The 23149-nt window shown below is 37.3% G+C and overlaps 1 protein-coding gene across 9 annotated transcripts in view; it reads left to right on the top strand.

The window, feature by feature from the left end:
* The window catches only part of LIN28B (lin-28 homolog B), a 136033-nt gene extending 113269 nt beyond the window's left edge, over positions 1-22764 (top strand). For 8 of the 9 annotated variants that reach the window (XM_042253146.2, XM_042253144.2, XM_060419171.1 and 5 more), the window contains one exon: positions 17914-22764. In XM_042253146.2, the coding sequence (XP_042109080.1) occupies positions 17914-18274 (361 nt within the window). In that variant the 3' untranslated portion in view covers positions 18275-22764. 9 annotated transcript variants of the gene reach the window in all.
* Positions 22765-23149: the final 385 nt, after the last annotated feature.

Raw genomic sequence — 23149 nt, 5'->3', positions numbered from 1 at the left:
TTCTTGAAAAGATATTTTAAGCTTCTCTTGTAATTCATTTTTGCATTCTCTTACCCTAACTCATGAGAACTTCAGTTCTTCTACCATTATCTCACCACCAATGAAGTGGAAGTGCTTCAGGAATATAATATCCAAGATAAGGGAGAGAAATTGTACCTACTGTTTATATAGAGCTTTGTAGTTTGCAAAGCGTTTTAAAATATTTATCTCACTTGAGACCCACAGTGGCCATGAAAAGTAAGTGGGAATCATTATCATCTTTATAAAAGGATTCCTAAATGATGAAACTTATTTTAGATGAGGAAACCCAGAGATATTAAGTCATTTATCATGCATCACTAAAGTTGTAGAGAGAAATCCTGGGCTGTCCATTATTAAGTTTGTGGTCATGAGCAATGCATATATCAGCTTTGAAACTCAATTTTTTTTCAACTCTTAAGATGAAAGATTTAAAAATATTAAATTATAAAATATATTTAATATTCTGCTCAGTAATCTTCTCCATTTGCTTTTGCAAGCTAACCAGTTGCCTTCCTAGATATATCCTCCAGTTTTCCACTTCCATTTTCTAATTCAAGCCATAGATTCACCTGGCGTGTTGTCTCTTCCATCTATACAAATCTTACTTATTTTAAGTAGCTTTGACTAACTTGTTGTAGCCAGGTCAGCTCCCTTACAAAACCATTCTGATTGCTCCTAAAAAGTGTGACCATGTTTAATCTTGAAAAGATATAACATTTTCTATCTCTTAAACACCATTTGTCGAACTCTACATTTTATTAGCCACCAGCATACCAGGAAGAATAGTCATCGCCAGTTACTCTCTGAACTCAGTGGCCTCTTGTAAAACATATTTTAAAAATCATTTTATAAATAATTTACAGATACAAAAATGAAGGGATGTTGTGAAAAACAACTGGATTGGAAATTAATAAGAATTTAAATGTAACAAACTCAAATTTTATTCCATATTTTTCTGATGTAAAGATATAGACACCCAAAATGGGCAATATCCTTTGAATGAACATAACTACTCATGGATGAGCTTGGAACATAGCCATCTTACAAATAGTGATCCAGATTTCAAATATATTTCTAAGAATTCCAGCTTTTTATTACCTATGGTTCTTCTTGTACTTGTATTGTCAAAATACAGTGCTTTTAAAACTTTAATGGTTCATAGTTTTGTGGAAGAGAGTGTGGTAATTTTCCTCAGTCAATAGCAACAAAATATTCTTATTTTAGATGCTGATTAGAATGATCAGTTCAATGAGATTTTTCATTTCTGTACTGTTTATCTCCTTACAGTCAGTGCCTTCATCATTTGTCCTCTTATTAACCATATCAAGTAAATTCACTAGCACAAACTTGATAAAAGGTGAAAAAAATACTGTTACATGTCCTTGTAGCAAACATGTCTTTTCAAAAAATATTACATGATTTCATCCTCCCTGAAAGACTAAGTAACAGATTTCCTTTTTGTCTATAGAAGTATATTTTTCACTCATTGATTCATAAGTTTGCTAAAATACATTTGAGAATCCCAGGGACGGTGGAGCCTGGTGGGCTGCCGTCTATGGGGTTGCACAGAGTCGGACACGACTGAAGCCACTTAGCAGCAGCAGCAGCAGCAGGATATATTATGCAAGTACTCATGATCTGAGCTTTATCTTATATGATTAATCTCATCATCATCATTACAGCCTGGAGTATTACCGTCTGTCTTTTTGTATTTGTGTTCTTTTTCATGTAACAACTGCAAAATACCTTCTGTCAGTTTTCTTCCCTTTGCCATTATCCAAAAGGTGAAAATTTCTGAATTCTCAGCTGTGTTCAGTGAAGAGGTAAAAAGAAAAAGACAACAAAAGTCCTGTCTCCTGATGTCTTTTATACCTTCTGGAAAGATCGGACAATACTTTGGACAATGCAATAACAAGGATGATGAAATGGCGATTATTTCATTATTTTATCATCCCTCTAGATGATCACATCATTTTTAAATTTTCTCCTTTATTTTCTGTGAAAATTTTAAATTCAGTATGGTTATTTGCCAGTTATCAGAAAGTTATTTCATTGTATAATTAATTGATTATTCTGGAGGCAGATCAGAATAATATTAAACAGATTCTTTGCCAACAGTTCTGGATGCCAGGTTTGTGCTGGGCAGTTGAATGATGATTTAGTATAATTGATATTTAGGGTTATGGAATTAAAGAAGATTGAGACTCTTGAGTCTAGGTATTTAAAATCCTCCCTCCCACCCCCACCCCCATCCCCTTTTTTCATCCTTTGAGTTGCTTCTGATCTCAGGTGCCCCTCTCCCAGCTTGGATGGACTCATTTCAATAATGCTTTTATAAGCAAACTAGTCCCCCTTATCCTTTGGTCCCCTCCCAACCCCAACTTGAGATAAATTTGAGTCTCTTTTATCTGCCATTGCCCACTATGGATCTGGCAGATATTTCTCAGAGAGTATCATTAAATCAGACTGAGTTGTGCATTATGAGAGTAGAGAGATATAGACAGTTTAAGTTGGGAAAGAATCAAGAGAAGTCAAGTCCTAGCACCGGAGATGTATGTGTGTGTTAAGTGGCTTCAGTTGTGTCCAACTCTTTGCAACCCTTTGGACCAGAGCCCATCAGGCTTCTCTGTCCATGGGATTCTCCAGGCAAGTATACTGGAGTGGGGTGCCATGCCCTCCTCCAGGGGATGTTCCTTACCTAGGGACCAAACCTGCGTCTCTTATGCCTCCTGTATTGGCAGGCAGGTTCTTTTTCACTTGCACCACCTGGGAAGCCCAGCAAGTGCATGGAAAGTAATGGAGAGTTAGTTAATAGCAGAGGTAAAAACAAAAGTGGAAGTCTCCTGATAGTTGTCTCAGTGAGTTTCCAGCACAGTGAATTGAGAATAGCAAAGTTATGTAAAATGAAAGAGAAGAGGAAAAGCATTAAGTGGCATGAAGTCCTGAAAAGGAAACATTCTAAGTCCTCTACCCACCCTAGCTTTATTGAAGTGTAGTTAACAAGTAAAATTGTAAGATTTTAAAAATGTACATTATGACCATTTGATATATGTATACATTACTAAAGAATTCTTCCCATCTAGTTAATTAACATGTCCATCACCTCACATATTTATCTTATTTTTTTCTTATAAGAACATTTAAGTTCTACTCTCCTGGCATTTTTCAGTTATACAATACAGCATTGTCATCTGTAGTCACCATATTATACACTAGATCTTCAGAACTTATAGCTGAGAGTTTGTATCCTTTTACCAACTTCTCCCTATTTCTCCCACCATCCAACACCTGACAGCCACTTTTCTTTCTATGAGTTTGACCATTTTTATTTTAGGTTCCACGTAAGTACTTGTCTTTCAATGTCCGACTTACTACATTTAGTGTAATACCTTTGAGGTTCATTCATGTTTTTGCAAATGGCAGGATCTGTCTTCCTTATGGCTAAATAATATTCCATTGTGTGTTTAAAAATACCACATTTTCTTTATCCATTCATCCATCAGTGAACGCTTAGGCTGTTTCTAAGTCTTAGCTATTGTAAATAATGTTAGAGTGGGATGTCTTTTCAAGGTAAGGATTTCATTTCCCTTAGGTCTGTACCCAGAGTGATATTGCTGGATCCTATGGTAGTTCTATTTTTAATTTTTTGAAGCATCTCCATGCTCTTTTCCATAATAGTTGCACCAATTTACATTCCCACCAACAGTGCACAAACTTTCTCTTTTTTTCCACATCTTCATCTACACTTGTTATCCCTTGTCTTTTTGATGACAGCCATTCTAACAGGTGTAAGGTGACAAACTCATTGTGGTTTAAATTTGCTTTCCCTGATTAATGATGTTGAGCATCTTTTTTTGTACCTGTTGGCTGTTTGTATATCTTCTCTGGAAAAATTTAGATTTTCTTATTTTTTTCAACTCCTTACAATAGTTGGATATACTTCTCAGGATCATGAAAGAGCAAAATGTTTCAAGGTATAGGAAAAATAACATTCCTGAAGAGAAACACAAAAACTTAAATTTGGGTCCATTAACCCTGAGTGTTAGGACTTCCCTGGTGGTGCAGTGGATAAGAATCTGCCTGCCAATAGGTTCAGTCCCTAATGCAGGAAGATTTCACATGCTGTGGAGCAACTGTGCCGTGTGCCACAACGAACAATAGCCCCCACTCGCTGCAAGTAGAGAAAGCCCTTGCACAGCAGTGAAGATTTAGCGCAACCGAAACAATAACAACAACACAGAAAACCTGAGGGTTAAAGTTAGTTGTGCATTTATGCATCTGATCTCTTTTCTAGATTCTGTGTGCTTAGAAAACAAAGTCATCATGATGTCATAATGATCTTTGCATCTCATGAAGTGGCTTCTATATAGATTTACTCTATGAGAATTACAGGATAGTTTTCAAAAAGGATGACATCATGACTTTCATACAGATATAAAATAAGCAAGTGTTAAAAGTTTTTTTTTTAAGTCAAATGAGGGAAATAAGCAGATGTTACAAACTTTCAAAGGAGAATCCACAGAACAGACATGTGTAGATGAGAAATATTGAGATTAGCATGCAAATAGAGGCAGCACTAGCTTTTTCCACATGGGAAAGGAAAGTTAATTGAACCTGACAGGGCAGAATTTGCCGCTGTGTGGGCAAGAATAACTTTGCAGTTATCGGCAATTTAAAGAGCTGTAAGATAACTCCCATAGAATCGGAATCAGATAATCCATAATTGTGAGTGCTGGGTCTAGACAATGCAGTTTTCCAGTGAAGCACTACTTTTTCCTTACACATATGTTGTATTCAGGCTTCCCAGATAGCTCAGTGGGTAAAGAAAGAAGCCGCCTGCAATGCAGGAGACGCAGGCAGATGGGGGTTCGATCCCCGGGTTGGGAAGATCCCCTGGAGGAGGGCATGGCAATCCACTCAAGTATTCTTGCCTGGAAAATCCCATGGACAAGGAGCTTGGTGGGCTACAGTCCGTGGGGTGGCTAGGAGTCGAACATGACTGAAGTGATTGAGCACACATGTATTCAATTAATTATAAAAATAAAACATATAAAGAGAACTTCACACTCAGTGTGATAATAGCACTTTGCCGCTTGCATCTGTCATATTTTTCGATGTTTATTTGTTCTCTGAAATACATACATTTTTATAGTGAAAAGATCAAGTATTATCCAAAGAGGATCACCTCCTTTTACCACTTCTACCAGGATATTTTTCAAGAATTTTTTGTTAGGGAATTCCTTGGTGTCCTTGTTGTTGGGATTCTGGACTTTTACTGCTGTGACCCAGTTTCAGTCCCAAGTTGGGGAACTGACATCCTGCAAGCTGTGTGGCACAGGAAAAAAAAAGTTTTTTGCTAGAGACACATAGAAAAATTCTTTAGTGGCTTTATTTCTTTTGTCCTGCTGAGAAGATACACGAGATTCTTCGTGTAAACTTTATCAGCCAAATTTAAAGGATGACCAAAGGAGATGAAAACTATCATTCAAATGTTAAAGGAATTGTTTATAAGGCAAGCCATAGTTTGGCTTATAGAATTTGCAAACGTAAATTTGTTAATGGGCAGAATCTAGTCCTAATGGTTTTTACTTATTAAGAGTATTGGGGGATGTTCCTAGTCGTCCAGTGACTTAAGTCTCCATGTTCCCAATGCAAGGGGTCTGGGTTCGATCCTTGGTCTGGGAACTAAATCTCACGTGCTGCAACTAAGAGTTCACGTGGTGCAACTAAAGATCCCACATGCCATGCCTAAGACCCAGTGCAGCCAAATAAATATAAATAAATATATATTTTTTAAAGTACCTGGATGTGGGTAAGCAGTCCTGGCTTAGCTGTGTCCATGGATCTATCTGCCCTTCTCATACTTCATATTTTACCTCCATCCTTGGCTCCTCAATTGTCTCTTTTTGTTATAGTGACTGTGTACTCACAGAATCACAGCCTTTAAATGCTCAAATAGGGAATCAAAATTTCTTAAGGGATTAGTGAAGATCTGTAAGAATACCTTAGCAGCTTGGCCATCAATCTTTAGTCATATAAAAAGATGGGATGACATGAAGGGCAGCAGCAACCAGTAAGAAGGAAAACAAGAAGTAGCCAAGTCGCTCAGTCATGTCCAACTCTTTGCAAACCCATGGACTACTCCAGGCCAGAATACTGGAGTGGGTAGCCTATCCCTTCTCCAGCAGATCTTCCCAACCCAGGAATCAAACTGGGATCTCCTACATTGCAGGCGGATTCTCTACCAGCTGAGCTACCAGGGAACCCCTACATGATTTTAAACTTTAATTTTCAGAATGAGACCTACACAGAGGGGATAACATCACAGTTTATGAAGGCTGTCTGAACATAGTGGCGATTTTCTTTGTTCAGTTTGCACTCACCTACATAGCAACATGGTAAATGATATAAGAACTGCTGATTCTTGACAAAGCGCAATATTATATAGCCAGTCACAGGAAGACCAATTGGGCTGGAGGGAGAAGTGGGCAGAGGTCATTTACATCTCATCTGTACTTCATTATTTTCCTCAGCAGTAGCTGGTGCTGGAACAGAAGGAGATCAAACTTATCGATCAGTAAAAGCCTTTCTTTGGTGATTTCAGCAGGATAGTTTTTAACTCCTTCTGCTTCTTGAGTAGCTGTAGTGATGGAAGGTGGTTTGGCACAATCTTCTTTTGCATCTTTCACATGAATTAATCCTGCGAATGACATTTTGGGTAGATCACACCAAGCAACATGCTCTAGGGCAATAGGTCCTTTAAAAATATATTTTAATACGACTTGTATAAACATTGTCAATGTAGAAAGCTTACAAGTAGTTCTTATTAATTCAGGAATATAGCAACAATTCAATGTTAATATGAAAAATATTGATTCAGTAATAGGGAGTTATTTTAACACTATCTTCGTAGAAACTCAAACGCTACCAACATTATTATTGGCACAAAGGTAATTAAGCTGTGGTAACTTCAAAGCTATAGTCTGGCTAAATAAAACAACAATACCTCAGTTGGCTAAAAGTAGGATTGCATCTTAATCCAGCCCTCTTTTTTGCTTCCAGCTTGCAAATAACCAGCATAAATCTGGAACTGTTATCTAACCTTATTCTGTGCAGTTCATCAGTCATGCCACTAAAATTGGTTCTTGACCTCTGTACATCATTCTTTCCTTTGAAATTTCTCATGCTGTCTCTTCCTTTTATGCTTTAACTGAGAAGGTGTGTGTGACAAAATAGAGCTAGTCACTTTTTAATTTTGCAGTCCTTATTTGAATACCTAAGCTGTTTTCATCTTTAAGTATTTTTTATTATGTGTTTAAATTATCTCATGAATTGTTTTGATATTTATATCTACTTCTCTAGAAAACAAATTATTATTTCACCTATCAAATAATCATAATGAAATTCCTCTTAAATATCTTGTGTTTTGGACCAAAAGTTTAATAAAAAATTCAGTGTACACATAAAGAGAAAGATACCACTTTAGAATGATTTGTGAAATATGGCAACCATAAAAATAAAGCTAATTTTTAGCCAGTGCTTAAAAAAAATCATGTGATGAGCAAAAAAAAAAAACACCCCCCAAAATTTATAAAAGTTGACATAAAAGCAGTGGTGGAATTGTCTTTCTTCAGGGCAAACCAGTGTTTATTTATAGCAGGTGTCATACCTCTGACACTGGTGAATGTGAAATGGTCTGGTGGAAAGCAAGCAGCACTGGGGTTTTAAGTTTTCAGCAGGACTGCTGTAATAGATAAATGAACCAACATTTTCACATTGCTGTAATCAGATTACTATAATCTGATTCTTTCATCAAAGTAAATATCTAATTTTAACCACCTCAAGATAAGATAAATATTGAATGTCTGTCTTTCACTTTACTACCTGCATTAACCTTCTAAAAACACTTTATACCTAAAGTTCGGTCTGACCAAAAACGGTAGATAAATTGACCTTGGTTCCAACTAGAACAAATTTAAACCAACAGTTTGGATAGTTGCAACTCTGCCACTTCAAAAATACAGTGACTTTTGTGTGTGTGTTTGTGTGTGTGTGTGTCTGCATGTTGTCCTGACCTGGACACTTCTTAGCTGTGATGCGATCTTGCAAGCTGGCTGTCAGAGTGCCCACTGTATGTGAGATTGGGTCCTATTTTGTAACGGACTGTTTTGACTTCCCCAGAAATTGGAAAGCATTAAGTTATCTATGTTTGAGTCTATCTTTCTCCTTGTTTTTTTTCAGCTTTTCCATTAGCCAGAAGAGATTACCTGTGTGGCATGTTGTTTGCCACCTAAAAGAGAGATAACATTTCTATTCCAAATACAGGTTTAACTTATGACCTAGAATTCATTATAATGCTCCCTCTCAAGTTATGGTACAAAGTAGCCAATTCTCAACAAGCAATTATTGTTCCATGGAATTGCTGCATGACTTCCAAGTACTTTTAAACATAATGGAATGAAATACAAAAATGCCTGGCTTATACTTACAACTGATGGAAGGGCCCTTACATGAAAAAGGGTCCCTTTGCCCTAATTTTTCCAGTGGTTTTCCTCTCCCGTTTCATGTCCTCAGCTCTTTAAAATCTGCTGTATGTTCCATCCCTACTTCTCTTGACCCTGCACCATCATTCATCACATGTCTGTCCCACACATTTTCCATCTTATCTTCTTGTTTTTATAAGATGATGAAAGGTTTGCGAATAGAGCTATTACTATATTTTAGCCGGTTGTCAAGATACTGCGGTACATTTTTAGCTGGTGTTATGATACAGATGACAGACCATGGCATTAATCAGAGAGAGTGTCCAAAAACTAATAAACATAAGCAATCCAAAAAGCAGTTAGGCGAAGACATCAAACAAGATTTTACACACACACACACACACACACACACATATGTGTATATTACCATTTTGCTAACTATTCACATACATTTCATTAGTATGAAGTGATATTCATCGTAGATATTCTTAAGTGTTTGGTTTTTTTCTATTTTTCATATGTATTTATGAAAGTGATTTCTTGGGTATTGTAAGCAATTGAATCCACTGACAGACAAGGTATCTAGATAATTATATCTAGATATAATGGCCAAAACAGTCCGTTATAAAATAGGACCCAATCTCACATGCAGTGGGCACTCTGACAGCACAGCCTGCGTGATCCCATCACAGCTAAGGTATCTAGGTATCTAGAATCAGGTGTTAAAAAGAGGTTCAGTTTAGTTCAGTCGCTCAGTCGTGTCCAACTCTTTGCAACCCCATGAATTGCAGCACGCCAGGCCTCCCTGTCCATCACCAACTCCCGGAGTTCACCCAAGCTCATGTCCATCGAGTCGGTGATGCCATCCAGCCATCTCATCCTCTGTCGTCCCCCTTTCCTCCTGCCCCCAATCCCTCCCAGCATCAGAGTCTTTTCCAAGAGTCAACTGATGCTGAAGTTGAAGCCTCAATACTTTGGCCACCTGATTCAAAGAGCCAACTCATTGGAAGAGACCCTGATGCTGGGAAAGATTGACATCAAAAGGAGAAGAGGACAGCAGAGAATGAGATGATTAGACAGCATCACCAATTCAGTGGACATGAGTTTGAGCAAACTCTGGGAGATAGTGAAGGACAGTGAAGCCTAGTGTGCTGCAGTCCATGGGTCACAAAGAGTCAGACACAAGTTAGCAACTGAACAACAATACCATCTATTATACATTTTATCTATCTTTAAGTTTAAAAAAAGAGTAGGCAGGAGTAATTTTATCAGTGGCAGTCTTTTAGGTGAAGTGTAGTTTACATTTTAGAGGTTTTAAAAATTCCATGGCTAACATAACATCTTTTTATTATGTTTATATTAATTTTGTATGTGGCCATTAGAAATATTTGCAGGAATATCTCTACCAGAAACAAGTTTATATGGTTTTGAGAATTATTATAGATGGAGGCAACAGAAATGGAGAATTAAAAGAATTATTATGAGAAGTCAATAAATATTAATTGGTGATAATAGTGAAATTTAGAGAAAGGAGCAGTTGATTCAATGGCTGTAAATTATCACCTGTTTTGATGATATGGGTGCATACACATTTAACCCATAACGATGAACTAAGAGTTGAGTAATGGCCTCAGAAACAGAGAAACTACTTCGGAACCTAGACTCCATAGATTTTTGCAGTCTTTTCCTACCAAAATAAGCAGGAGACTTCCCTGGTGGTTCAGATGATAAAGAATCTGCCTGCAATGCAGAAGACCCAGGTTTGATCCCTGGATTGGGAAGATCCTCTGGAGAAGGAAATGGCCAGCCATTCCAGTATTCTTCCCAGGAGAATTCCATGGACAGCAGGGAGCCTGGTAGGCTACAGTCCATGGGGTTACAAAGAGTTGGATACAACTGAGCGACTGACACACACAGTGATGATAAAAAGATGTAGGTTTTTGTGCTGTTAGAAGTTTCAGGGAATCATTTTTAGTTCATAGTAAAGAAACAAGATCCATACATAGCCTTTTTCCTCTCTCCCCTCCTCCTTTCTGCCTTCTTCCTTTCCAGGCATCAGTGGACTGTTGAAACAGTGTTGGGGAATATTTGGTATTCAGTTTTGAACCACATTTCTTGTGGTTGGGATTACGAGGTGATCTCTTGGTTAAAGTTGTCAGTGGTAAACTCAGGTTTGTATATAGTGGTGGTTCTCAAGTAGCTGCTCACTATCAACAGGGAAGTTTTTTAAAAAGTATTGATGCCCGGGGTGTGCCTTCAAAGATTCTGATTTATTGGTCTGCAATAGGACCCAGGCATAGGTATTTTTTAAAAAGCTTCCAAGGTGGTCCTAGAATTGTTCATGTGCAAGTTAACTGTTAGATGACTGATGATAATAATGGTCAAATTGTAAAATGGAAATGCAGCTTTATAATTGCTCTTTTTCCTTTTTCAATTGTACAAATAATTATAAATTTTCTGGTGGTTATTTTAAAAAGAAACTATAAAGAACTTATGGGATTCTTATATGAAAGTTCCCGTTCACCTTACATCTACTCTCTCCAGATGTAACCACTTCCAGTGGTTTTCTATGCATCTAAAAATGCATACATTTACTTATATATAGTGTTTTTGAAACATAAAGGAGATCATACCTTCTTTTATATATTATTATGTGTTTTGCTTTTTTCACTTATCTTGGAGATCTTTCTATGTCAATACATAAAGATCTACCTTATTTTAAAAAATATTCTTTTACTTCATTCCTTTTAATATCTGTAGAGTGTTTCTCAGTATATGGGCTTTAATTTCTTTCTCATTTTCACATATCTAGCTCACTGTAACAGAGCAAAGATTCTGTAACCAGACTACCTGGTTTTGACTATAAATATTTATTCTTGTTGTTGATATTATTATCATTTTAATTTTTCAATTTTTTACCAGTATGGACAACACCGTGATATTTTAGTACCTAGATCATTGTGCTTATCAGTGAATATTCCTGAAAGGCAAATTCCTAGAGTTAGAGTTGCTGGCTTAGAGAGGATACATATTAATATTTTGAATTATGCTATCACATTTTCCTCCAGGAGCAATTTATATTTGCTTCAGCCAATAGAATCTCATTGCAGTTTGTATTTCAAGGCCTGAATACATTGTTTATATCACAGTGCGATCGCATGGGCACTACAGTGGGAACTACCGCATGGGAACTGCAGTTCCAACTACAGAGATTGGAATTCGTTTTCTTTATTTTGGCTGGAATTTCTTTGAGTTACTTTAGTAGCTCTGACTATAGGTTATTAACCTGAAGTTCCAACTTATGGTCTTAAACGTATGATTAAGAAGAACAGAAAAATTATTTACTGATTTTTTTAGACAAAAACTAGACACTAGAAGAAGAGTAGAAAGTACAAGAGGAGTAGGAAAAAAACTGGGTGTTGGCAGTCAAAAGTCTGGCCTGGATTAGTTGCTGCTTTTAATTTTATCGATGCAAAGAGAAGCTCACTTCCCCATAGCACAGTGACAGAACAATAACCCAGTCTCAAGAAAAATCGACTTCAAATCTGTGTGTTTGTGGCTGTTTTAAATTCAGGACCCTGTATTTTTTAGATTACATGCGATAACAGTTACATCAATATTGTTGGGTATAATGTTTTTATATAATGAAAATACAAGGGAAACATTATTTTTCAATTAAAATTTCCTTCTCTGTATACTCTCTGAGACTTGGTTTTCTCAACAATGCACTGTTTCACTTTTCTAATAAAGAGCAGTACGCTGCGAGTCTTTAAAGTAGTTTTTATTCATTTATTTCTGGCTGTGCTGGGTCTTCACTGCTGCACTGGCTTCTCTGGTTGCGGTGCTCAGGCTTCTCATAGTGATGGCTTCTTTTGTTGTGGAGCGTGGGCTCTAGAGCACGCAGACTTCGCTTGGGGCATGTGGGCTCAGTAGTTGCAGCTTCCAGGCTCCAGAGCACAGACTCAATAGTTGTGGCGCATGGGTCCAGCTGCTCTGTGTCACGTGGGATCCTCCCAGACCAGGGATCACACCCATGTCTTCTGTATCGGCAGGCCAATTCTTTACCACTGAATCATCAGGGCAGCCCTGATACAATGTTGATATTGTAGTACCTATTTCATAGGGTTCAGGGGAGAATTCAATTTTATTTTACATATTCAAAACCTTTTGCACAGTGTCTGGAATGTAGTAAGCTCTTAATAAATCGAACTTCAGTATTCCTGTAATTATCATTTTAACTCTTTTAACAGTGTGTTCAGCCTTGCTGTGACAGATGCAATCTGCCCACCCCTGTACCTTCTGAGGGTAAGAGAGGCAGATTTCTAGGCCAACCTTCCAGAAGACCCCATTTTGTCTGAAAGTTTCCCAACAACCTAAATTCACAACTGGGTATAGCTTATTCACTCCATAGGACCCCCCCAAAATACCAAGAGGAGAGTTAGAAAACATTGATGAACCACATTTCCTGACTTTTCTTTACCCCTCTGGACTTCCACTTTGAAATTTGATTGATCTTTTCTTTCATCTCTCTCTTCCAGGGATTTTTATGTACTCCTTTCCTGTATTTATCCCTCCTTCCTGCCCGGTTGCCTGCACTTTTCCCACTTTGTTCTCTTTCACTGAGACTGCCTTGCTTAGGTTCTCTCATTTCCTTCCTCTTTAGAAGCCTACAGATCACTGTGTCCTTATCTTCTGTTTCTCTTAATGTTCATTTATTTGGCTGCACCTGGTCTTGGTTGTAGCACATGGGATCTTCAGTTGCTGCATGAGAACTCTTAGTTGCAGCATATGGGATCTAGTTCCCTGACTAGGTATTGAACCTGGACCCGCTGCACTGGGAACGTGGAACCTTAGCCACTGGATCGCTAGGGAGGTGCCTGTATCATTATCCTTAATGCCTCCCTCTTAGCTCTCAGAATATAAGTTTCTATATATCTTCTTATTAAGACTTTCAAATATTTAGAAGCACCTACATTGTTTTGTTTTGTTCTTTTTCCGTTACATTTTTAGACAAAACTGGATTTCTGTTTATGTAGTGTCACTCCTCATTTTTTAAAATCACTTTTGGGACTTGTTTTAATGCTTGCATCATAACATAAAATTTATTCAAATTAAACTGATTTGGAGGGGTTGAGAGAGTGAACAAAAGAGACTGGTACCATGCAGAGCTTTGTATAGAGAATGTGGTGTGATATTATTTGTGAGCTGTTCCATTTTGGTGTCAGTCCCTAGGGAAGGAAGCGGTTTCCTAATGGGGTGTGATCTGTACTCTTAGGAAGAGTGATTGGCATTGAATGATTAAATAGAAGAGGAGAATACATACCACTCCTCCCCTTTAAAGCTAAGCACATATATACTGAATGCAAGTCTTTTCATCATGGAAGGCAGTCTGGCGTAATCATAGAACAAATCTGAAAAGCTAAGGGAGTGAATTAACTATGCAGATCAAAATGCAAGGAAACCAAAATGATGCAGTGTCCTTAAAAGTAACTTTCAGAACCCAAATAAATGTAGTGGTAAATGCACATGTGGAATATAATGGAAGACCCCATTTGAGGAAAAATGAAATCCTGACATGAGGCCCTTGGTAAATGAGCGGGCAAGTGGCTCCCTGAATTGGATAACAGTGTGCATTCCACAGTGACTGATGAAATTGATGTGTCCGTGGGAGAGCAGCTCTATTACTCAGCCTTTAACCTATTTTCTCTCTCTTCAGAAATGAGCTCCTAAGTCGGTGTTATCCTCAAGGAAGTGAGTTTAATTCAAAAGGAGGTATTTTATAGATGGGCAAATTTAAGCATTCACTTTGCACTAGAAGAGAAGTATGTGGAAAAGCATTATTATAAGTAATGGGCTTATACTTCTCAAAGATGCCATTTTAGACTATATTTGGGGACCCTGAATTTGAAGCATTAGTGAGTAATTTTTATTGTTTAATTTTGCATTATCTCCGAGAAATTACCACCAAAACAATATTGAATCTGCTTTGTAACATTTCATTAATTTTTTTATATTAAAGTATAATAATAAATAATCCTAAAAAGTGATTTTTTTCCCTTTAACTTTTGAAGATATGATACTGTTGTTTCCTGACATAAGTATTTGTTAATTACTGAAAAATAAAAGCCCATCTTGTGATTCCGTTATTCTAAAATTTACAAGGTAGTATTGATAAATGGAGAAGTAGGGTGTTCATTATGTTAGTTTTTTCTACATTAAAAACAAACAAACTCAGTCTATAACTTATTTTAGAAGATAAAATATATATTCCTAAATATGATGAGAATGATCAGTTCAGTGAGATTTTTCATTTCTGTGCTACTTATCTCCTTTCAGTAAGTGCCTCAGCATTTTTCCACTTATGAACCTTGTCAAGTAAATTCCCTAGCACTAACTTGATAAAAGGTGAAAAAGTACTGTTGCATGTCCTTTTAGCAAACATGTATCATCAAAAAATATTGCTTGATAACATCCTCCCTGAAGAATTAACTAACTAATAAATTTCCTTTTTGTCCATAGACATGTATTATTCACTCATCCATTCTTGAGTCTGATAAAATATATTTCTAAGATAGAGTATGTGAAGACTCATAATCTGAGATTTAGCTTATGTGATTAATTTCATCATCATCATCAGAGTCTGGAGTATTACTATCTTTTTGTATTTGTATTTTTTTTCCATCTAACAGTTGAAAAATATCAGTTTTTTTCTCTTTGCTATTATTCAGAAAACAAAAATTTTTGAATTCTTAACTGTGTTCAATAAAGAGTTAGAAAAAAAGACAACAAAAGTCCTATCTCCTGATGTCTTTTATACCTTTTGGAAAGATAGGACAGTAGTTTGGGCAGTGCAATAACAAGGATGATGAAATAGCCATTATTTATTTCATTATTTTATCATCCCTCTATATGATCACATCATTTTTCAATTTTCTTATTTTTTTCTATGAAAGCCTTAAATTCAATATGGTTATTTGCCAATTATCAGAAAATTGTTTAATTGTGTAATCAATATATTATTCAGAAGGAAATGGCACCCCACTCCAGTGTTCTTGCCTGGAGAATCCCAGGGACGGGGGAGCCTGGCGGGCTGCCGTCTGTGGGGTTGCACAGAGTCGGACACGACTGAAGTGACTTAGTAGTAGTAGAATAGAATAATGTTAAACAGATTTTCTCTGCCAACAGCTTTGGATGTGCTAGGATTGCGTGGGGCAATTGAGTGATAATTACTGTATAATTTCATTATTAATAATTGATAATTATGTTATAATCTCAATTCCAGAGATTCTTGGAATTGAGATTATATAATGGATATGGTAATGAAATTAGAGAAGATCGAGACTATTGATGCTTCTGGTCTCAGGAGTCTCCCCAGCTTGGACTAGCTCATTTCAATAACTTTTATGAGCAAACTAGTCTCCCTCATCCTTTTTTCGCTTCCCACCATCCACCTTCCTAATTCCAACTCTAGATGAATTGGGGTCCTTTCTACCTCCATTGCCCACTACAGGACTGGCAGATATTTCTTGAAGAAAGTCTTAAAATCAGACTGAGTTGTGCATTATGAAAGTAGAGAGACACCAAGATCATAGATAAAGTTGGAAGAGAATCAAGAGGTGTCAAGTCCTAGCACCGTCTTGCAAGTGAGATGGAGAGTTAGTGAACAGTAGAACTAAAAACGAGTAGAAGTTTCCTGACCTTTGTCTCAAATGAGTTTCTATCCCAGTGAATTAAGTAGCAAAGTTATATAAACTAAGAGCAGAGAAAAAGTGTTAAGGTGGCATAAAGTCCTCTAAGGGAAACATTCTAAGCCCCATCTCCACCTCAGTTTAGTGAAATGTAGTCAACAAGTAAAACTGTAAGATTTTTAAAGTGTACATTGTGATTATTTGATATATATGTGTGTTTTGAAAGAATTCCTCCCATCTAGTTAATTAACAGGTGTCCCAGGTGGCTCAGTGCTAAAGAATCTGCCTGCCAATGCATGAGATGTGTTCAGTCCTTGGGTTGAGAAGATCCGCTGGGGAAGGAAATGGCATACCAGCTCCAGTATTCTTGCCTGGGAAATGGCATAGAGAGAGGAGCCTGATGAGCTATATATACATAGTCCATGGGGTCCTAAAGAGTCAGACATGACTTAACGACTGAACAGTTACAATAACAACAATCCTACATATACTTCCCAGTAGGTTAATAGTAGCTTGTTTTGGAAATACTTGGTAATATAAGTTACTGACTTTCTAGTCTCACACACACTAGCTGGCTAGTTAATTATAACTAACTTTTTTGTCATGATCTTAAGCTGATTCCCAGAGTTACCACCTGTTTTGCTTTGATTTTGTAAAATGACCTATTGTGTGTATTTCATGATGAGAATTAATGGAATCATAAATGTATTTGGAAAATAAATTTAGAATAGAAAAACCCTTAAAACATTTCATTTGTAGACAAATTTTGTATTATGTAACTAAGTAGGTTAAAAACCTTCACAAATAAAAAAAAATATATTTTCTCATGATGTTTTATTGTTTTTAATATAAAACTTTACAAGAAAATCTGATTGAAATATGTCTTCCAAATAACTTTTAGAGTCTTAGTCAAAATTTCAAACATAGTACAAGCTGTGCCCCCAGTGTGCATTCATTTATTAATTAAAGATGGATTTATATTTATCTCAATTTAGAATTTACCCTGAAGGAAAACTTAATTTCTTACAGAAAGAAAGTTTTTCCTGTTCCTGAACTAGCATCAACCTTTATTAATCTGACATAGGTATCTATCTAGAAGCTTTCTTTTATAGCATTCTTCTGAATCAGATACTTTCTATTTTGCTCTAATATTACTTGGTAATTTCCCAGATATTCACCATAGATGTCTGACTTTTTATTTATCAAATTTCGATGCACTCATTTGTGCAAAAGGAAAAAAATTCCTCCAGTTCAACTAATTTCCATAGCCAAAATAATTAACACCCAAAGAAATGTTAAACTCATAAAATTTAATTTTCTCTATAATTTTTCCATTTGCTGATTGAATTGGTGTTGCATTTTAAGTCAACTGCTGGGTTTTAAAACTTTTTCAAGCTAGCTGGTTGTTTTTTGTTGAACGTGGCTGCCCTCTAATGGACTAAACTTCCTTTAGAATAACCTGACTCATATTTCAAGGAGTCATTTATCTGTGGAAGTGATTAGTCTTTCATGCTTTCAGATTCTGGTTTTTTATTGATTTTTGTGTTTAGTACAACACGGGTGTGTGTGTGTGTGTGTGTGTGTGTGTGTGTGTGTGTGAAGGCATACTGAAATCAGCTGATCTCTTTGACAGTCTTTATATTTTAGCATATTTTGATTTCTGAGATATTTTATGATATACCTGGTCCTACTTAAGATGTTTTTCAATGTTCTTGCTGCAGATGCTACAACTGTGGTGGCCTTGATCATCATGCTAAGGAATGCAGTCTACCTCCTCAGCCAAAGAAGTGCCATTGCTGTCAGAGCATCACGCACATGGTGGCGAACTGCCCCCACAAAACTGCGGTGCAGCCGCCAGCCAGTTCTCAGGGAAGACAGGAAGCGGAGCCCCAGCCGTGCACGTCGACGTTCCCTCGGGAGGTGGGGGGAGGGCACGGCTGTCCGTCATTTCAGGAGGCGAGGTCCGAGCTCTCGGAGTGGCCAGGCAGGGCCCCTCAAGAAGCTTCCTCCACCAAGTCATCTGCAGCACCGGAAGAACAAAGCAAAAAGGGGCCTTCCGTTCAAAAAAGGAAAAAGACATAACCTTTCCTTAACGTATCATTTTCTCTCCCCGATTGGGAAGTCTACCTCATGCAAATTCAGGGGAACAGTATTTCACATATAGCAGCTGACCTGGGATTTTTAACTACTGTTGAGGAACTGTGAATGTTTTTAAACAGACAAATCACTCTAAGCAAATTACCTTGGAGCAGGGTGTCATGTGTTATGTGACTCAGAGAATGAGATGCTGTTATCTGTATGTACACGTGTGAGAGGGAGCGAGCCTGAGTCTGTGTGTGTGTAGGAGGATTTTCTTTAGAATGTAGACATATATATATAAAGAGGGCTTGTCTTTATATATGTGTGTATGGAGATAGAAGCACACACCCTCCCTCACAGAATTGGACATCCCGCAAGAATTGAAAACCCTCAGTGAAGCATTTTTAGATGGTTTTGAAAATAACCCTTGGAGTTTTTCTTGAAATACCATTCCCTTTATATTACATTAGAGAAAAAAAAAAGACTGTTACCTTTTATGTGAACCAAAGGATATACTTCAGATCTCAGAGCTGCCAGTCATATGGTACTAAAGGTTTTTAAAACATCAGTCGTCCCGAATTTGGGATTGCCTCTTTTTCTTGGTATCTGTACAGTGTATCCCCCCACCCAACCCCTTTTCAAGGCAGTACCTTAACTCCATATGCCTCCGACTGCCGTTTAAGCTTTTTTGAATCTGGGATACAAACCAGAAAAGACAATGAATGTGTAATCTCTGTGCCGATATTTCAGTGTTTTCAATTCCAATGTTTTGATTGTAAATTAGATGCCTATTCAGAGAAATGAAGGGGGAGGGCAATGTATAAATGTAGTGAAGTGATTGTTTTCAATGGTATTTTGATACCAGCTCATTGTAATCTCTTAACTGTTGTGAGGTTTTTGAGGGACTGTGGCGACAGCAGCTCCCCTTGACTAAGTCAATCCTTCTAACCATCACTTCGAGCAGGGGCCTCCTTGTTTACTACTGAAGACCTTGGAGGAAAACTCCAGTCATTGGGTGTATGTTTTTGGTGGCTGTTTTCATTCCCCCTGGAGAGTTACCTAACTTGTTTCTAAAACAAACACGAAAAACAGCACAGTAGAATGCCAGGGTTGAGAATGAATATTGAGTGGATGCTCACAATTGCCCATGATGTATGACCTTGAATAATACGAAAAAGCATCATGTTTGGTGGCAGGCGACTAGAGTGACGAGCCTGGGGAGAAAGGTTCCCAAACCTCTCCTACCAGAGAGCGGAGTGTTTTTTATACAATACAGTTGATCTTACAGAGAATTCCTTCATGACTGCTACTGAAGGGACGAATACGGGAGATTCGGGATGAGCATTCAGTGATGGAGACAGAGACAGAAGTGTCAGTGGCTAGGGGCCAACCACAGTATTGATCCCTTCAGCTTCCAGTCATGAAAAACACTCATTTTGCTGTCATCCTGGTTCTAGATCTTATGGATGAATTTTGGGAACATCTCCAAGAAGGTACCAATTAGTAGTAACGCTTAACATTGGCAGTAAGTAGAGTCTTGTATGAGCCTGTTGGTGTAAGCTCAGATAATCAGAAACAGAAAATAGCATGATTCAAATGAGACACGTTCTGCTGAACAGTTTCTGCTCCCTCCCAACTTGTCCTGCCGAGGGAGACTTGTTGTACGGTTTTGCCCCCGTTTCAGCAAGCAAGCCACGTGGAAGGAGAGCAAGCGAGCCTGGGGCTGGGCCACCAGCCCTTCCAACTCAGCTTGAGTTGACAGTGTTTGTGAGAGTCTCCATGGGATGTACTGAAATCTCAGTATGCTGTGATGCAAAGCTTACCTTTGACGATATTGAATGTGATAAATAGCTATAGAGAAGTACTTCCTTGCCTTATGTGAGGAGTGTAAGCTTATTTAAATTATGTAGACAAATCAAAGTGGCATTGCTTAATTTTTAGCAGGTATAATAAGCAGGTTAACAGTAAAAATGCAAAATGTAATAAGTCACTTTGAAAATTCAAACCAAAGTTCCTTGACCTTGTTAGAAATAGGAAATTATGGACTTGAGAATTGGACATTCCCTGTTTACATATAAAAAGTTCAGAGCTGAGATCACGATTTAAAAAAAGAAACATTTTATAACTGTGGACCTTATGGGTGCAATTTGAAATCACTTTTCAGCATCTCACCAGACTGAACTAAGCACATACCAAACCTATCTTTGATGAAAAGTTGGGGTTTATTTTTTATATAAGAATATTATCACTATTACATAAACATACTCAGGACAAAGAACTTCACTCAGGGAACATACCGTATAATAATTGTTATTTCTTTACAGAATAGTCTACAGTCCTGCTTACTCAAAACAAACCAAATAACTTATACCTTTATGTAAGTATTATGTACTGATGTTAGTAATAACTACCTCTGAGTTTGACATAGATCAAAATGTCCAAATATCAATTATCAGCTCTCCTTTTTTAATTTCATGTGAAAATTACTCAAGGAGACTTCCTCCACTCCTTTCAGATGTGAATATCACTGACATAAGCACAGTGTCCATTTACATGGGTGAAATATTCTGTTTACAGCAAAAGGCTACCTCATAGTTGATGCATAGCACACCTTTATGCTGCTCCAGCCTTACAGTGGCTGATAATTCTCTGGTACAGAATCTTTTTATCTAGAATATAGATAGCAATTCATAACTGCATGTTTCTGACAAACACTTGTGAATAATGAAGCATCTCATCTAGTTAACGAAGTCTCGGAGCATTTCCTTCAAGTGACCGTGTATTTAAAGACATAGACTCTTCTACTGAAGCAAAACAGAGCACACAAGTCAATCTTCAGAATAGCTGCTTTGCCCAGAGGTCGGTAGTGGGAAGAAGTCAGGAAGTGAGGTTGCTTGTATGAGTGTAGTATGTGCGGGGCAAAAGTATCAAAGATGCCAATCTCCTTCGTTTGTGTCTGTGCTGCGCTGAGGCCAAGTGATTGCAGCATTGTTGTCCAGGCACATAATTAACAGCACTGGCTGCCAAGGAGTGAACATACAGTGGACGTGCAATGCCCTTTCTAGCTACTGAGGGGTAGGATCTGTGTGAAGCATCAGTTTACTGGAGTTGCTAACGGGTTGGGCAGGAGGTCTGTGAAATAGTTCCCCTTTGACCTCTCCCCACCCACGTCAACACAAATGTAATTCCTAGGAAAAGATGCACGACCGGTCTCCTAGCCCTGTGAGCTATTCATTGCTACGTGGCGGATTATAGTAGAAACATTTTTATACTTGCATTTTTCGTCTTTACTAGAAGACTTTGGATGTATTTTTACAGTTGAAAGATTTAGAAAGATTTTTACCTGCTTATAACTTGGAAATTTGGCGTGCAATGTATGGGGAAAGATCGAGAAACATCATGTTACTAGCATTGGTCCATCTACAAATAAAGGTGTTTCTATTGCCGATATATATTTTTTTTGGCCCAGTTTTATTTTGCACCAATGTGGCCCCAAGTTACTGCTAGTTGTATGTAGTTTGTGAATAGGAGCCCATAAGTGTTAATAGACTTTGTAACTTTCACTGTAAGATGAGTTATACAGGACATGGAAAATCTCATTAAGTCTTAAAGATAATTTAAATTAATTTATCTGTTTTCTCTAAGAAATGTTTATCATAAGATATATATGTGTATTTCCCCCTTGGTTATAAAATTTGGGAAAGTGTGTACACGTGCAGCTGCACGGACTTTTAATTTTCTAGATGTCTTAATGAGATTTATTTGTTTTATGGAAGAACGACTTGTTACAAGCATCAAATTCTGTCTTACATCGCTGTCAACAGCCTCTTTCAGATGTGGTGGTTGTGTGATCTGTGTCATAGTTCAGTTAGAGTGAGAGGTTGACCTCTGAATCATTGTTAAATTGTCTGGAGTAAAGCTGCAAAGTTATGGTCAAGTACTGTACAGTGAGAAACTATTGCAACATTGAATATATCTGTGGCTTCACATGTGTGAGAGTTAACCAGCTTGAAAATGATGGTGTTGACTACCTCTTGAATTACTTACAGCTACCAACCACTGGCACCCACCACCAGCTGGCTTTAATTAGTATGTATTGCTTTTTTGGTATTAACAATTTTAACCACAATAGAGACCAAAGTGAACACTGATTTCTATATGACTTTAATATGGTGTTTTATCTAGTGTTTTACAATTATCCTGTGTAGTCTTTAGATGACCTCATTGTCCATTTTGGCTCATGTTGTTTACAAGTGAAAATAAAAAACACTTGAACTGTATGTTTTTAAAGGACAAAAAAGGAATAGATGGTCGGAATGGCGTTTCACTTGTGTACAGTCATCTCAATGGACTACACGTACTGTTTGCCTTTCTGCAGACCGTGGATTTTATATTATCATCTCATGCCTAGTGTCTTATTCTGTCAATTATGGATATTTTGAGGTTTAAAGAAATTACTTGATTAAAAATAAAACATATAACGTTGGCATTTATGATGAGTGTTGGAGAGTTTTCATGATTAGTGTGATGGCTAAATTTAATGAATAGGTAAAAAGGCTACTTAGTATTTACACCAAAATGAGTATCAATTAAATAGTTTTAACATATCCTCAAGTCGCAGTTATTTTAAATATAAAACTTAGCTGTGATAGTACAGATGGTGAATAAATTCCACCTGAATGAAGGAGAAAAGGTGGGTCCTGTCCTCATTAGGAATCATCCTGTGTCAACCAGCATGGACTGTGCTAGCTTGGTAATCAAGACATACTTCCTGGGGTCAGGAAAAGTAGCCTGGAGCAAAAGTGTTCACACCCTTTTGGAGAAACCATTTTAGAATTTTCCTGCAATTTTTTCCCAAGGATGTTAAGTATTTGAAAA

Source organism: Ovis aries, chromosome 8, assembly GCF_016772045.2.
Source record: "Ovis aries strain OAR_USU_Benz2616 breed Rambouillet chromosome 8, ARS-UI_Ramb_v3.0, whole genome shotgun sequence".
Classification (NCBI taxonomy): domain Eukaryota; kingdom Metazoa; phylum Chordata; class Mammalia; order Artiodactyla; family Bovidae; genus Ovis; species Ovis aries.
The sequence above is the reverse complement of the archived record's forward strand: the minus strand, read 5'-3'. Positions and strand labels throughout refer to the sequence as shown.